Source organism: Sitophilus oryzae, unplaced genomic scaffold, assembly GCF_002938485.1.
Source record: "Sitophilus oryzae breed Bouriz unplaced genomic scaffold, Soryzae_2.0 scaffold_1389_pilon_pilon, whole genome shotgun sequence".
In the NCBI taxonomy this organism is placed as follows: Eukaryota; Metazoa; Arthropoda; class Insecta; order Coleoptera; family Curculionidae; genus Sitophilus; species Sitophilus oryzae.
The window spans coordinates 81,551-99,777 of record NW_022146047.1 but is presented as its reverse complement, the minus strand read 5'-3'; the positions used below and the strand labels follow the sequence as shown (position 1 = coordinate 99,777).

The following is an 18,227-nucleotide window of genomic DNA, read 5'->3' as shown; positions in this document are numbered from 1 at the left end:
TTATATTAATATAATAATTATTATTATAATTTTTTTTATTAATAGAAATTCTATATTTTTTTATCAAAGATAGAGTAATTCTGAGCATTTCTTTACTCTCAGCACAAATATGTTTTTCAATTCCCTATCTTATAAAAACCATCCAAAATTAATTTGGTTTCCTCCTTTTTCTTGTCTTAATTTTCTCTAGAAGAGGTCCAAAGTGCTGCAAAAACAAGAACCCGGTAAAATAACTCATTTATTTTTATTTTTTTAACAACCAATATAGGTACAAGAAGTCGTATAAAAATGAGAGTATTATTTGATTGTACAGATAACAAAAAAATTCTCTTGTGGAGATGCTTTGTGGCAAAAAAATAATCAGCGTTCCGAAAAAGCTTTATATCAATTTTGTTATTTCTTTCATATTTTCTTCTTAATCTTCCTTTTTTACAAAATGCGGAAAATAATACTGCAGATTTTGGAATATAAATTTTTAAATAGAATGCTGCATATTTTTTAGTTCAGTTTATTTGTCATTATTTAATTACCATTCAAAAAATAAAATGTGAAGTTTTATGACCTACTGTTTTTTTATAATTTGTAAACCAAATTTGTCGCTTTTTTAATACCATCTGAAAATTCTAAAATAATTATTTTATATCTATTAACCGGAAGTGACATAATAGTGATTTCTTCAAAATTTAGTCTACTAAATTTTACAATGTTATTAATATTGATAAAAATAAATTTGAAATATGATTGAAAAATATTGAAAAGTAAGTGTTTTATTTCTTTATACTATTTCAAATGGAATACCCTGAACTTTCCATCATAAAATAAGCAGAATATTGTTTAATCTTTCTGATTTATTAGGAACTGACCTACTATATCTAAAATCGGATATTTACTGAAAAAAAATTGTTGTTTTGTATTTTTTTTTGAAAATCGTTCTAATAGTAGACGTTTAAAACTGAAACCAAGAGAGTAGTAAAATGAAACTTCTACACCCTGTAAATACATTTGTACGAACGTTTTTACTTATTTTAATGCAGAATATGCTGCCGAAGTTTCCGGAATATAGTTCGGACTACCCTGTATACAGGTGCTATATATGAGTGCGTCTCAAAAGTGGCTCACCCCCTATATTTTTTTTATTTTTTCAGAAAAAAATACGAGATTTGGTATGTTAGTATATGACATAAATTTGGATTGATTGACGTATTCAATTATGTTTAGGTCATTTCTTGTTTCACCGGAAATGCCTACAACTTTTGATTTTTAAATGGCACTCTCGGTATTTTTTTACTTTATTCCATAGAAAATGACACTCTGAATAGAATGGCATATATCATATGCTGGTATATATCAACTTTAAAGTTCTCTGTTTGAGATGTTTAATCTGTTGAATAAAGTATACAGAAAATAATAATCAAAAATCAATAAAGAGACTTATAAAAAATAGACAATAAATTTTTAAAGCAATATAATATCTTAATCTCTAATTAGTCTTCCAAAAAATAGTATAATCCTCTTAAGCAGTACGAAGTTTACCAATCTCAGCCAATATTGCTCCTCCAAACATTGCCGTCGCCGACTAAACTATCTTAACAGCTCTTGATACTTAGTCTACCATTTTATAACAAATTAACTATTGATTTTAAACTAAATTAACCGAAACAACACAAACCAAATTAATCCGATATTGTTTGTATAGAGTTGTTACTAAATATGGATTATTAGCTATAATTAATGATAAAGTTTGGCTTATAATTTACGAAGTGACGGTAGTGTTAATATTTAATTTGCCATTTACTGCGGCTGACACTACTCAATTATTACATTTTGAAATATCTAAAAGCCGATATAGATGGGGAGTAGGTTTATAGATATTGTAATTTGATACATTCCAAAGTGCTTAATAGAAACAGCAATTAAATATTAAACATGTCAATTTGAACCACATGATTCAATTATAAAGTTTTATAAATGTTCGTATTGCTAAAACGTAATTTAAAATTAATTTTGTTACGTTAAGCAAATCCAGCACAAAAATAATCTATACTAATATATAAAATCCTTAACTGACTGACATACTGATTAATCACGATCCTGCTCAAACCACTCAACATAAGAAGCTCAATTTTGGCATACAGGTTGATCCGAGGGTGTAGAGGTTTGTTTCAGTTCCAAGAGGGTGAAACCACCCCTCAAATATTACAATATTTTTTATTTATAAAACGGTCAAGTTTCCGAAAAAACGCTTAAACACGTATATTTTATTTTGCTTTTTTCCATATTTTAAGATTTTATAAAAATGTATACAGGGTGTTTCGAAAAATCTGGTCATTGATTAATCACGATCCTGCTTAAAGCGCTTGACGTAAAAAGCTGATTTTTGGAAAACAGATTGACTTTAGGGTGTAGAGGTTTGATAAGAAGGGATTTTTCGAAACTCGAATTCTAAGGGGTGAAACTATCCCTCAAATGTTAAAATATTTTTTATTCAAAAACCGGTGAGTTTTTCGGAAAAACTCTTAAACACGTATATTTTATTTTCTTGTTTTACATATTTTAAGATTTTTTAAAAAATTATACAGGGTGTTTCATAAAATATGACCATTGAGTAATCACGATTCTGCTTAAACTGCTTGACGTTTGAAGCTGATTTTTGGCAAACGGATTGACTGTGGGTTGTAGAGGTTCGATAAGGAGGGGTTTCTCGAATCTCAAATTCCAAGAGGGTGAAAACGCCCCTCAAATATTACAATATTTGTTATTTAAAAAACGGTCTATAGTTTTAAACGGTCTATTAGTCTAAACGCTTAGACAAGCATAATTTATTTGGTTTTTTTACATATTTTGAAATTTTTTAAAAAATCATACAGGGTGTTCCAAAAAGTTGGGAAATTTCTTAACCACGATTCTGCTTAAACTGCTTGACGTAAAAAGCTTATTTTTGGGAAACGGATTTTTTGAAAGTCAAATTTCAACGAGATGAAACTACCCCTCAAATATTACCAAGTTATATAATAATATCGTCAAATTGTTTTTCCTCATGCTGACATAAATGTGAGAAAATTTTATCCAGTTTGTATGTTAATGGAAATTCTTGCTTTGCTTTATCATCACCATTACAAACGGTACACGCTAGTATTATATATTTATCTACAACCGTTTAGTTATAACGTTTTTACATTACTATTTTTTAGTATTTCAGTTACGTTATAAGATTCATAACACAACTAGTGGTGTTATGAATCTATAACACAACCAGTTTTTATGATAATCAAAAACAACTACGAAAAATGTGACAAATGTCATAGTTAAAGGTGTTAAAGTTGGGCGACTGATAAACGAAAATTAAAACAGCGTTTTCTTATTTGTCGGTTGTAGTTAAAACGTTGTACATGACACGTGCTTTTAAACATGATTACAACACTCGTGTGATTAGAACGACTCGGTCTACGACCTCGTCGTTCTAATCGTTCACACTCGTTGTTGTAATCATGTTCATAAATACACTTGTACTGTAAATAACAGAACTATTATCTCAGCTATAAATATAGTACTCTATTATAACACTGAGTTCTAAATTAAAATATATACACACAGATGCAAAAACAGCGCAACGGAATTTTTTTTTCGGCAAGCTTGAGTGGGTGTGAAGTGTTTATATTTTTTTCCATAGCAACTGTTAAAATTGCCTTATATCTATCAAAAATAGTAGATAAAATAGTACTTTAACCGCAAGGGTAGATTAATTGATACTTTAACAGCGAGGATAGGTTAAAAATTTTATTTCTTCCCGCACGTTTTTTAATTGCTTCCTTTTTGAAAATGTTTGTATTCCTTTTCATAAGTTATTCGGGATTTAAATGGAAGTAGTTTGGATATGGTGTTGTCGCCTCAGCCTGAATCTGAATATCTGTTGGTAGTTTACTTATTTTGTTTTGAACCATTTCTGGCTCCAATTCAATCAGCAATCGACACAAAAGAAAATTAAAAAATATTGACTCAAAACTGACAACTAAAGAGACAGCTTCATTTATTTGTCAAATTACATAGAAACCAACGCCAACCCAGCACAATTTATTTCTACTCGTAATAAATTCCTTGAAATAATAATTTTTGGATATTTTTTAAAACTTAACTAGCTATGGAAAACAATATTGTTTTATACACGACGATAAAATTGCATTATCGTCTCCCGAAATTAATTCACTCGCGATTTCATCGCTCGTGAATTAATCTTTTCGGTCGACGATAAAATACCATTTTATGGTCTTGTATAAAAAAATAACTATTATTTTATGATTTACTATTTTCATTATTTTTTTAACAAACTGTGTAAAAATTGTATATAAATCTTACCCATATAAACTTTAATTCATAAACTCAGTTGTTTATAAAGTTTAATATTTGGCTGATTATACAGGGTTAATTAAAGTGTTGTTTTTTACCTTAATTTTAAAACAACCCGTACAATAATTTCGTGAGTAACTTTTCTTAAAACATTATTTTTCGATCAAAACCACGTATCCTGAGCACTTTGTTGAACAACACATGCCTTGGTTAATTTTTAAAAGCCATAATAAGGCTAAAAATAAAAAATATACAACACTTAAGCTTGACCAAAGATTGGTCCATGGCGTTTTTTGCATCTTAGTGTATTTTCATAACAAAATAAAACTTAGCATTACAATTAACAAGCTTTATAATTACAGGATGGAACTAAGAGGATGATGTTGGCGATATCTGGCTTGTTCTGTCGATCCGACAGAAACCATCTCAACTCCTCCGGGTACTACTATCAATCCAGACTACAAAATAGTTCCGGAACTAGTACTCTCCAAGTCCAAATGTCCTTGAAATCGAGTAGAAATGGCAACCACGTCACACTGAATAGAGAAGCCGAAAATAGTTTTTTGTAATGTAAAAAGGTACGTAAGTATCATGATATATGTGAAGCCAAAGTTTAGATAGTTGCTAGGATAAGTAGATATGCAGCAAGAAAGTATATAATGAAATACAGGATGTCACTGGCTGGAATGGCTGTAGCCAGTTTCAAAAAAATTACAATATCTAAATTGAATATTTGTGTATCATACCTTCCGGAATTATGAAAAATTAGATTAAATTTACTTATTAAGGATTTTATAAAATCGGAGACGGTTGCTGTTAATTTCTAGTATATCTGGAAGTGCCGCCATGTTAAACCAATTTTTAATGGAGAGATTTAATTGTGAAATATTAAAGTACAAAAAGGTTCAATCTAGGTATGGTAGTTCGGTTACAAACTCATAATAGAAACTCAACCACGGACACTCTGTATAAAAGCTATTTTTATCAAATTTTTCTAAAAAGCACTAAATGTTATATAAAATTTAAAATAATGTTTTATTTTACATAATATGATCACAAAGAAATATAATTAAATGGTTTGATATCACAATTTAATTTCAACTGGTATACTCTACTTGTGAATAAATATTTTATTTTTATAAAAAAATACAAAATAAAAGAATTACTAGAAGTAATATAAAACTATTTGTATACTTTTAGCTAAACAGTACCTAACCGATTATTTAAGAATAAACACAAATGTATACTTGAATTCAAAAATATCGTTTGAATCAATTCATCTTATTCAATAGGACTCGTATTCGAGACTTACTTGTAAAAACTACATAAATACAAATTTAAGAACCACCAAATCTCTAGGTACTATCAATACATAATCCAAGTGTCATAACTCTAATAAAAGTTGTTTGAAAACCATTGAAAAACCAGAACATAATTTCTTAACAGTTATTATCATGAGTATGCAAGTTTTTGTTTATAAATTAATTTGTTAATGTTCGTTAATCATAACCCAAATAATCTGTAAAACATTCTCTATTCTGTTGTCTTAGACAACAAAGATAACTGAATAGGGAAAATTTCAGATGTCAGAACAATCTTCTTTATACAGGATGCTACAAATTCGAGGTATGAGCATTGGTATCTCGGTAACCGTAATAGATACGAACATGGTTAAATTGGGGCAAAGTTGCGCTTTAGGATGTTCACCAAGATACCATCAAAAAAAATTTAAAATTTCAAGGATTGCTGAGTTTTTGGAAAAAACGGATTTTTTTTAAAATAATATCTTTAAATTGCTGACCTGGATATTATTTATTTGAATCTTTGAATTGGCTCGATTTTTCTTATTCAATGTTAATTGGCGCTGATCAATATTGTTTTTTTTGCGATGAATGTAATCAGATTAAAAACCAGAGTCGTACTTGAAATTATTTTAAATAATAATTAACTAGTTTTGTTTTTGTTAAGGTACCCAAAACAAAAAAAAAGTATCAAGTGTGGCATATTATTACACTCAGAAGACCGAGTTCTTTCAAAGCCTAAAATAAAAAATGCAGGTCCGTATTTTAAAAAAATTAAGTTGGCCTCTGTATCTCACAAATTATCAGCTAATTTGAAAATCTAAAAGTACTATCAGATAGCCCTAACAAAGTGGCTATGAGAATGTGTAATTAGTTTTTTGATTTTCAAAAAAGTAACGACAGGAAAAAATAAAATTGATTTTCCAAAAAAAATCCGTTTTTTCCAAAAAACTCAGCAATCCTTAAAAAAATGTTTGATGGCATCTTGGTGAACATCTCAAGGCGCAACTTTGCCCCGATTTAACCATCTTTGTATCTATTATGGTTTCCGAGATACCAATGCTCGTACCTCGAATTTGTAGCACCCTGTATAATATTATAGATATCTTACACATTAACTGATTAACAGATAAAACCTTCCTAATTCGATGACAATTGACTTTAGCCCAAATTTTTAGACTCGTAGCTTGTAAATACTTCTAAATTGTATTAGTTAATTGTAAATGGATAATGTTACTATAAAAAATGTGCAATGGGGAAATAGAGCTTCTTTTTATAATGTAAAATATAAAATAATTTAGATTATATTTAGACTAAATATAAAAGTATAAAATATGACGGGTCGAACCAGGGTTAATATCTAAAATAAGAATAGTTATAAGTTATAGGAGGTATATAGTTTAAATGTATGAATTGGACAATTAAGTAAGCTAAGTAAATGGGTTAACAATGGCAGATTATGGAAATCCGTTCAAAATATACTAAAAAACTCAGTATCTTGAATAAAATAAAACTAAAGTTTGTCCAACGAGTCAGAGAGGATTTCGACAGACGACAATCACAAAATGACATAAAATTCAATTTATTTGTGACAAAAAATGACAGACACAACTGTCACTGTGATGTATCATCTCGTTGGACAGACTATATTTTAGCACTCTCTGACATGATAAAATTACTTCTATACTAATATTTGTATGAAGAAATATTAAATATCCTAGTTGATAAAGATCAACTAGAAATATTTTCTTTCATTTAATGTCGTAGTGATGCACATATTGGTGTGTAGGGATCATTAGCAAACAAAATATAAGATTTTAAAAAAATATACCGCCAATTTAGGTTTTCTTTAGTTCTTGAAAAAATATAGCATAGATTTTATTCTTTTCTCAGACTGTCTTGTCCATTTTTATTCTAGTTTTTCGTAATAAGAAGTTTATGTGATATCATACAACTAAATAATGTGAACTGATTTCTAATTATTAAACGCAACTATAAAGCTTTACTGTATCAACAATCTTGTGTTAAAGGCGATATTACATGGCAAGTAAAACTCTTTTGTGTTGTATACAGGGTGGTCCGAACTGTATTTCGGAAACTTCGGCAGCATATTATGCAGATAAAATAAGTAAAAAAGTTCGTATAAATGTATATCATAAAATTCTTAGTTTCGAAGATAGAGGGTGTAGAAATTTCATTTTTATTTCGATTTTTTCCAAATAATTTATGAAGTAACGTCAGTATTTGAATGAAAATTGGTATCTGGGAGTTTTTTGACATAGCGTACTGGTTTGAAGACTAATAACATTTCGTCCGTACCTGTATAAAATTACTGAGTAAAAAATATACATCTACGACGTCTTTTACGCGAAAAAGGTCAGTAGGTATTAGGACACTTGAGACAGACAGCTACTAAAACAGAAATAAACAGGTTTGAACAAAAAATGAACAGGTCTGTTGTTTTAAACTAAAAGCTGTTCAAAGCAGTTCAAAAGCGGTTCACCACGGCTCAAACCTGTTTATCCTTATTTATTAACGTATTTTACATGTTCTTATCTGATTGGGTTCCTGGAATTCGGTGTCTGGACCGGAAGTGGCTGTCTGTCTCAAGTGTCCTAATACCTACTAAGGTCTCTTGGTAAAAGTCGCTACGAGTAATAGTTCTCGAGATATTTGGAATCGAATTTATCAATACCTGTCATTGACATAAATTACTTGTTGATTAAATAGTTATTAGACTGAATTCATAAATTTGAAATGTTTTTGTGCCAAAAGTTCAGCAGAAACTGTTCTATCATCATTTTTTCGCAGAAAACTTTATGAATAATTTAAAAAAATAAAAATTTGCCAAATTTATTATTTCAGTCAAATACCTAACTACATACAGGGTGGCCCATCGAAAACGTTCCGCAAGCCATAACGGCCAGGGTAATTTTTTTTCAGAAAATTCAAAAACATGTCAATTTTGTTTGTGAGGGGGACAACTTTTGCCCCAAAAATGATTCCAAAATCTTCAACCCTCTAAGCGGTGGTGTCATCCTCCAATTTTTTTTCAAATGGGAAGGGGGGTCAAATGGTACCGCAATGAAAAGGGCTTTCTATTCTCTATACTTTCCCGCTTCGTTTTTGAAAATCGGTCGAGTCATTGAGAAAACTTGACGGATTGAAATTTGAAAAGTTTATTTAAACATTTATCAGAGTAAATGATATGGATAAATTCCTTCGACCAATTTGCTGTTTTTTCTGATTATTTCTAGATGTTTACGCATTTTTTCACTTGCCACAAGGTTGAACGATCAGGTGCGGTAGTTGCTAGATAGCTGTTCTGTGACATGCGTTGAAGTTCTTCTCAATATCGTTAAACTTTTTAACAATTATGGTGTACTCACTTGCAAAAAAAGTGGATATAGTCGAACTTTATTTTAAAAATAATGAATGTGGCAATAGGGTTGCGCAGATATTCAATGAACGCCATCCTGACAAACACCTTTATGGCAAAATTGTTCGCGAGTTAGTAGCAAAATTTGGCGAAACTGGTTCCGTTATGAATAAAAAGAAGCAGAGGGAAAATCCTAGTAAATGAAGCTATGGAGGTGTTCGTATTAGGCCAAGTTGCCATGGGTAGTACGCTGAGTACAAGAAAATTAGCCAATGTGACCGCGACCGGCGTGAATCGTTCGCACAAGTGTCCAAACGATATTAAAAAAACACAAGTTCCACCCGTACAAAATTCAGTTGGTACAAGAACTCAACGAAGACAATTTTGATCGTCGCGGGCTGGTATTTTTGGAAATTCTATTATAGGTCAGTTTAACGATATTGAGACCGTACCTGATCGTTCAACCTTGTGACAAGTGAAAAAATGCGTAAACATCTAGAAATAATAAGAAAAAACAGCAAATTGGGCGAAGGAATTTATCCTTATCATTTAGTCTGATAAATGTTTAAATAAACTCTTTTCAAATTTCAATCCTTCATATTTTCTCAATGACTCGACCGATTTTCAAAAACGAAGCGGAGAAATATAGAGAATAGAAAGCTCTTTTCACTGCGGCGCCACTTGACCCCCCTTCCCATTTGAAAAAAGTTGGGGGATGACACTCCCGCTTAGAGGGTTGAAGATTTTGCAATCATTTTTGGGGCAAAAGTTGTCCCCCTCACAAACAAAATTGACATGTTTTTGGATTTTTGAAAAAAAATATATCCTGGTCGTTATGTCTTGCGGAAATTATCAAACAATTGCCAAAAAAAATCTTCTGTTAAAATTTTGTTGACAGTATTTAGGTTTCTGAGAAACCATCAAGCTTCACTAACGCCCTTAGAGCATCAATAACTGTTTAAAATGGATTAAATTAAAAAAAACAAATTTAAACAAGAATATTATACCATTTAAAAAAAATATTTAGAAAATATAGAAGAGCATTACTTCAAACATGTAATCTCGTCTCCAGATCTTATATTATTATTGTGTTTTACATACACATATAGTTAGACTTGTTTAAGACTGACTAATATATTATAAAATTTAAGAGTAAATGTTAAGTATTTATAAATTATGTAAAATTAGTCCTCTATAAATGTTTGTATATGTTCTTTCCAATATACCTTTATATATTCATTATTATCAGAGTATATGTATATTTTAGTTATTTTTGTAATAAAATAATTTATATTGTTGACAATCCCGTGCTGTAGAGTTTTTTAATAGATTTAAGAATGAATGTTATAAATAAGGTGTACTTTGACAAAATATCTTTTATTGTTTTAATATAAGAAATAAAATAAAATACAATTTTAAAAAGGTAAAATTTATAAGAATTATTTATATTATTTAGATAATAAAAATGATTGTAAAATTATATTAATGTAAATGTTGCTGTGTATATATGTTTAAATATAAATAAAATTTATGACATATCACTTATTTTCTTTTTCTATTCTTCCTAAAATCTTTACCATTTTTTTACTAGGTTACTACTATCATTCCACGCTACTTTGATAAAAGTTCTTATGTACAAAACATCACTTTTGATGAATACGATTCTATATGAGAGAATGGATCTTATATTAAGTTTATAGAAAAAGGGACTATTAAAATACAAATAATCGAAGAATTAACTTATTCAGAAACTTAGAGTCACTATTACTTTCTGATATCCCCCTATAGAGCTAAGGGCGAACATGGAGACTACAATGATTATAATCTCTGCGCACGTTCTTGCGTTTATGCTCATTGTCTCTACCTCTCTACAGTCAGGGCCTATTTTACCATAAGGCCCATAAAGCCCGGGCCTTGGGCCTGGTGGTCGGGGCGCCCATTAAAGGTTGTAAAATATTCATAATTTCAAATGTAAATTTACATAGCAGACAAAACCTCTGATAAGAAAAATAGAATTAAATAAAACAAGCTTTAGATTGATATAATTAATGCATTTTTTAAAAATATTAAAAAAATAAAAATAATTGTTTTATTTTTTTAACCCAAACTAACAAGAGAATTTTTAAATTTTATTGGATAAGAGGGCCCGAATTTTTGCTTGGGCTTTAGGGCCCGACCAGATGAAAAATAGGCCCTGTCTACAGTATGTCCCCGGATTGTCGTTACAAGAGGAAAAACTTTTTTTAATATTGATATTTTGAGAAAAGTGCATTCTTTATAAAAAAATTGCTTTTAATATACAGGGCGGTCCGAACTGTTATTCCGGAAACTTCGGCAGCATATTCTGTAGATAATAAGTAAAAAAGTTCGTAAAAATGTAGGTTCTAAAATGCTTAGTTTTGGAGTTACAGGGCGTACAAGTTCCATTTTTATTTCGAATTTTTCCAAATAATTTCTGAAGTAACGTCAATATTTGGATGAACATTGGTATCTGGGACTTTTTTGACATAAGAAATTTGATTTTGATGTCAATATGACTCCTACTTGTAGAGGGCGCTACCTATATATTTTTTAACTGGTTGGAAGTGTAATAACTTTTCCTCCGTACCTGTATAAAACTACTGAGTAAAATATACATATACGATATTTTTTACGTAAAAATGGTCTCTTGGTAAAAATCGCTACGAGTAATGGTTCTCGAGATATTTGGAATCGAAAATTTCCATACCTCTGAGAATTGACATAAATTAAACATGTTGACTAAATAGTTATTAGACTGAAATCATAAATTTGAAATGATTTTGTGTCAAAAGTTCAACAGTAACTGTTTTATCATCATTTTTTCGAAGAAAAATGTATCATTAATTTAAAAAAATAAAAAGTTCCCAAATTTATAATTTCAGTCAAATAACTATCTACTCAACATGTTTATTTTTTGTCAATAATGACATGTATTGACTATTTCCATTTTAAATATCTTGAGAACGGTTGCTCGTAGCGATTTTTACCAAGAGAGATTTTTTTTGTAAAAAATCACGGAACTGTATATTTTTTCACTCTGTAGTTTTATACAGGTACGAACGGGAAGTTATTACTCTTCAAAACAGTTAAAACACATATGTAGTTGGCGCCCTCTACTAGTAGGAGTCATATTGACATCAAAATCAAATTTCTCTTGTCAAAAAAATCCCAGACGCCAATTTCCATCCAAATATTGACGTTACTTCAGAAATTGTTTGGAAAAAAATCGAAATAAAAATTAAATTTCTAAACCCTGTATCTCCGAAACTAAGCAATTTAGTACATACATTTATACGAACTTTTTTACTTATTTTTATCTGCAGAATATGCTACCGAAGTTTCCGGAATACAGTTAGGACCACCCTGTATATTTTTTTATAAAATTTGTTTATTGATCATAATTTAATAATTAGATAGCTAAGAGTGCAGACATTTATAATATATGTTCCTTCTGTTGATACATCGTAAATATTCCTTCATGATGCGTCTCTCATAACTGTAACAAAGATGGCAGCTCATCTAGGAAATATATTAACCACAAAAGCTTTCGGAAATGCAGAGAGATAAGATAACATCCAGACTATATATTAGGGCTCTCCATAGACTAATGGACTATTCTAAGAGGAAAATATACGCTAAACATACATAAATCAAACTCTATAGTAAATAGTAATACTTGTGAGCGTTAATAATTTAATTACCTACAATAGTAGGTATGTGTTTCAAAATGACTTGCAAAATTTAACTTGATTTTTTAACTAAATTAAATTTAAAGAAATTATCACTTGCTTGTTTACAAATAAAATGGTAATATACAGTCCCCTGATTGTCTTTACACGAGGAAAAACTTTTTTATTATTGATATTTTGAGAAAAATTCATTCTTCATAAAAAAATTTGCTTGTTCTAAAATGGTTAATCCCGTTTATACTTTTCCAAATTTCCATACCGTTTTTGAGAAAATAAAAAAAAACATTCAAAATCGGTTCTCAAAAGTATTCGAATTCGTAAAGATTCGAAATATATTCGACTCCAAAAAATATTAAAATTCAAAACTTATTTGATTCTCAAAAGCATTCGAATTCAAAAAGATTCGAAATGTATTCGATTCTAAAAAAATCATCCGATTTTGCCTTCTCTAGTATCCATTCTCATTAAAACTTCCAGAATTGTCAACTCTCGTTGACTAAAAATAACTAACCAACCTAACATTAAACAGGTATATATCCGATACTGCAGGTAGGGAACTTAGCAACTTATCCATGTAACCACAATCTTTGCTGAAGTTTCAGAATATAAAGCAGTTCAGATATCGAATGCACCAAGATAGGAGATTTATTCATGACTTGCCAAGTTTCTTACCTTCCTAATAGAGTAATGCACTTTATATTCATATCATGTTTGTTTATCTTAGTTTTCCTTGTCAGTGTAATTAGGTCGCAAAATATAAAGAAAAAACAGCGACTCGTTTTTCGAAAGTAATTATATTCAAAGCAGCCCAGAAATAAAACCGTTTCTTTTTTACTATGATAATGTCTTATAAGTATATATACTTAAAGAAAATATTAAAGTTTGGACCGTTTGGTGTAACAACAGCGGACCAAAATACAGCAATAATCTTTATTTCACTTTGGACGCACGTCTAGCTAACAAAAAACAGCAAAAGAAGTAATTTAATTATCTTCTTGCAAAAGCAAGATAAATTGAAGACGAATTAGTGACACCAGTAAAGAAAGAGAAAAATGGAAGATCGAATAGAAGTAAAGTCGTTAACATTACAAATTTATGTAGATGTAAATGAAAATACATTTTTGTACTTAGTAACTCACTTTTTGTACTGTTATCGTGTAAAGAGTAGCTATTTTGTACACTATCTACTGTATTAAAAGTCAATTGTTTTACACTAGTGCAAAAAGCAACTTATTTATTGCACTAGTGCAAAACAGCATCTTGACATTATTAATGACAACTTTAACTAAAGAGAAAAAAATTCAATTCAAGTCAAATCCTGGAAAATAAACCAAGTACCAGTACTGGACACCTCGCAGCAACATTCCGGAACAGAGTTTTAAGTGAAGAACAAGAATCCGAGACCTCCACGAGCAGAAATGAAAATAACATTCAAAAGACTACTGGAAATAAAAAGTTTGTCCATCAATTACCTTAGTAAATTTTTCAAACTGCGACATTAAAATTAAAATAAATTCAAAAAAGTTATTAAAAAAAATAAAAGTGTCATTCTCAGCAAAACCCATGCGTCGCGTCGTGCAAAAAATATGTTCTTTTTGCACTAGTGATACTAATAACTATTTTTAAGTAAAGCCATATAACAATACTACTACTGCCATTACTCGCTGATGAGTATTTGACACGCATCATACGATTTCTTTCATGAGTTTTTCTGTTACTGAAAAGCCCGATACGTGATGTTATCTCTCTTCCACACTCCAAATATTCAAAAATCTCATTGCTTTAATGCCTCTTTACTTTTTGGTTGTCGTTGTTAACTAGTGATGGGTTGTTATTTAACTATCTGTTATTTTATAACAATTATGTAGAAATAACATAACGCAACCGTTACTACTTCTAAAAAATAACAGATATAAAATAACGACACGTAGAGATCGACCGCTCGTGAAACGGAGACAGCGCTCTGCACCGCCACGAAATTCTATGCTGCTCGAAGCAATACCAAAAAACAACTAGTATGGATGGAAAACATGTTATTTCGACAACCATCGATACAGGCGGCGAGATACAACCAGATACAACAGACAACGGCGAACGTAGCTGCATCGGTCGATGCCGTCGATGGTCGTGTTGGGCTTGCAACAGCTTAAAAATAATAGGATATAAAAGAAGCAGCTTTTTTGAAACAGTTGCAGGCATAACGCCTGGCGGTCGAGATAACAGGAGCGGGACAGGAACGCTGCTGCATCGGTCGATTGTCGATGGAGGCTCGCAACGGGTTGGAGAATAACGTATAGAAAATAAGCAGTCATTTTAGATACGTTGTTTTTTAACCTGTTACGAGCATAACAGGCGGCGGTCGAGATAATCGGAGTGGGAAAGGAACGCTGCTTCATCGGTCGATTGGCGATAAAGGTTCGAAACAGGTTGGAGAATAACGCATCAGTTGTTTTAGATACATTGTTTTTCAACCTGTTACGAGCATAACGCGCGGAGGTCGAGATATTATGGCGCTGTATGTTTCAGTACTTAGTTATTAAGTTTCAGTTACTTAGTTATTTTTAGTAATATCTTTAAATATATACTTGCATTGTTTTTGCTACATTTTAAAACTCTTCAAAGACAATTTTACTAAGATTTACTTTAAGAAATTGTGAATGGTGCTTAGAAATTTAGTGATTAATTTATTTATTATAAATTATAATAATGAGAAGTACCTAATAAAAAATGGAAATAACAATTTAATTCATTATTTAGTAATATGTATATTTTTTTAAAGAAATGCTTTAGAAAAAAAAGTTTTGAGTTTTTTTAATTTTTCCAGTCTTAAATTATTACAATAGTTCCAAAGTAATAGTTTTTTTTATAATCATATAAAATATATTACCATCGGTATTTTACGCCACTGTCTAACACTATTACTGTTATAGATGGTGATAAGAATAAAAACACTATGTTAAGAAAAAAGACTGTTTAAAAGGTAGCAAACACATTGAGTATAATATTAATTTTAAATAATGTATATTCGTTGGTTTTGCTGCGATTTAAAGCTCACAAAAAAACGTACACTGCTACGCAACTCAGGCGGATCGAGGGGCAGGGCGTAGGTATATCGGAATATATAGGTATAGACGAGTGGCGGCATTTTGGATTTTTTTATATCGCAATTTGTAAACATCGCTTATTTGTAAACAACCACCGTTTTTAGAGAGGTATTTTAGATAACAATCGATATTTAGAAATGTTTTGACACCCTGGAAATACTACCACCGAGCACGGCATTGTTGCAGCTTGCAACTGCGTTAATACGCCTGGCGGTGACCGCTTCATACTCTTTCAGATATTTAGCAATAAAATAAAGAAACCTGTTATTTTTAAGCTGTTATTTTAAGCGTTTTTTAAAAATAACGATAACAGTTTCAACTGTTATCTAAAAATAACAGATTTGCCCATCACTACCGTTAACTGAGTTTACAATTCTTCTCCAATGCGTTCTATTGTGCGCTGCAAGATTATCGCTGACTTATTTTTACGCTATTTTATCGCTGACTTATTACCACTGATTCTGCAAGATTACCGCCTTTAATTTTCGTGAAAAATATCCTTGTACCTTTTGAGGTGTCCATCCGGTTTCCTCTTACCGTCTACAAGCTCACCGTAAAGAAGAAATTTCGGATTTCGGTAGGCAGTTTTTATGCATCCTGCATACATGACCAGCCCATTTTAAGCAGGATTTTGTAATCATGGCTTCAACGCTCCCGCAGCTAGTTTTTTCAAAGACTGATACGTTTGAGACATGATTTGATTCTTAAGAGTTGCCTGAGGTGTCTCTGTTGCAACTTGTTTAATGCATTCATGTATTAAACATATAACAATAAACGTTTTATAAAAAATATCAAAATATATAGATAACAATAAAGTAAAATGTAATCCACCCAACAATAAATGTAATTTCATTTAACAAACAAATCGATTGACATTAACTATAATCCATAACAATAAAAATCATTAAATGGTGTATGTGTACGGCGATTGTTCTATTCTGATAGTAATTTAATATGGCCAAATAATCTAGATGTCAGATTATAGGCGCGAAATTGTTCAGTCGAAATGCCATAATGACACAATTAATTAATTTGTGTTGATACGTCCGACAACAGCGGATACGCTATAATTAAACTATGGGGCTTTATCGGCCCAGTAACTAAACACACACGTCTAAAGCTAGCCATACACTATTCGAATTATCTATACAGAGACCTGCAACAGTTTGCAGGGTTCCCATCTACAGGGTTTCTCAATATTCCATATATTCCAAAATATTCCCAATATTCCATGGACACGTATTTTTGAAAGCAAAATAAATTCATTAGACACAATTTACCTCTACCGGATGTTGCATCGTCGTCGTTGGGAACATAGGAAATCCCATGCAAAATTTGAACTGTCCAGATATTGGCTCCCCTATGGATTTTATAGCGAAGTCGTAAATAGACTTTTTAAACGTCTACATTTGGTAAACACACATGCCAAATTTGAACAATTTTGGACAAGTCGATTTTAGGTAATTTAAGAAAAACTTAATCGATTTTTATATTAAAACCGAACAGGTAACAATCAAACACCAGTCAAAAACTGACATACCTTAGGTTTACAAACTATGATTTTGTCATTGTCAAAAGTAATTTTAATAAAATTTTAATATGTAGGGAAAATTAACCGAAACATGTCCTTCTCTTACATGTTGTATTTTATCATGTTCACTTTTTCTTTATGTGTATAACAATAAATTATTACTAGTACTGAATATTAAAATTTTATTAAAATTAAGTTACGTTTGAAAATGACGCTGACAACTTAAGGAATGTCGGTTTTTGACTGGTGTTTGATTGTTACCTATTCAGTTTTAATTTAAAAATCGATTAAGTTTTTCTCAAATTACCTAAAATCGGCTTGTCCAAAATTGTTCAAATTTGGCATGTGTGTTTACCAAATGTAGATCTTTAAAAAGTCTATTTACGACTTCGCTATAAAATCCATAGGGGAGCCAATATTTGGACAGTTCAAATTTTGCATGGGATTTCATATGTTCCCAACGACGATGCAACACCCGGTATATAAAAGTGATTCATTTGCCCATAAGAGGATAAAACTTTAAAAATAATCACATTTAAGATATTTTATGAACCGTTATTCCGATTTCAATGAGATTCTGGGTGCCTATGTTTTGCTAAGCACTTTAATATTTGAATCTAACAAAAGTTAAGAAAAAGTACGGGAAGTATAAAAACTACCCGCACTTATACAAAAAATTTAGTAAAAATATTTTCCGACTCCACCAATGACTGATTTTTTTTTTCGTAAAATAATTCTTCTAGTAATAGTCGCTTGTAAATAAAACACCACCGCGCGTTGTTCTATATCCACAGAATATTAAAACTCCCTGTATATTTTATAGGTCTACTTTGAAAAATTTCTTCTCCAATTTATATG

The 18,227-nt window shown here is 30.6% G+C and overlaps 2 protein-coding genes across 3 annotated transcripts in view; one reads left to right on the top strand and one right to left on the bottom strand.

Annotated features, from left to right (window-relative positions):
- Positions 1-5,312, top strand: part of LOC115875500 (histamine H2 receptor-like) — a 30,081-nt gene extending 24,769 nt beyond the window's left edge. Inside the window, exon 7 of the mRNA XM_030890974.1 lies at positions 4,707-5,312. Coding sequence (XP_030746834.1) covers positions 4,707-4,913 — 207 coding nt within the window. The 3' untranslated portion in view covers positions 4,914-5,312. The remainder of the gene's footprint in view (positions 1-4,706) is intronic.
- LOC115875498 (beta-alanine transporter) overlaps positions 1-18,227 on the bottom strand; it is a 934,216-nt gene that overhangs the window by 901,753 nt on the left and 14,236 nt on the right. The window lies entirely within an intron of this gene.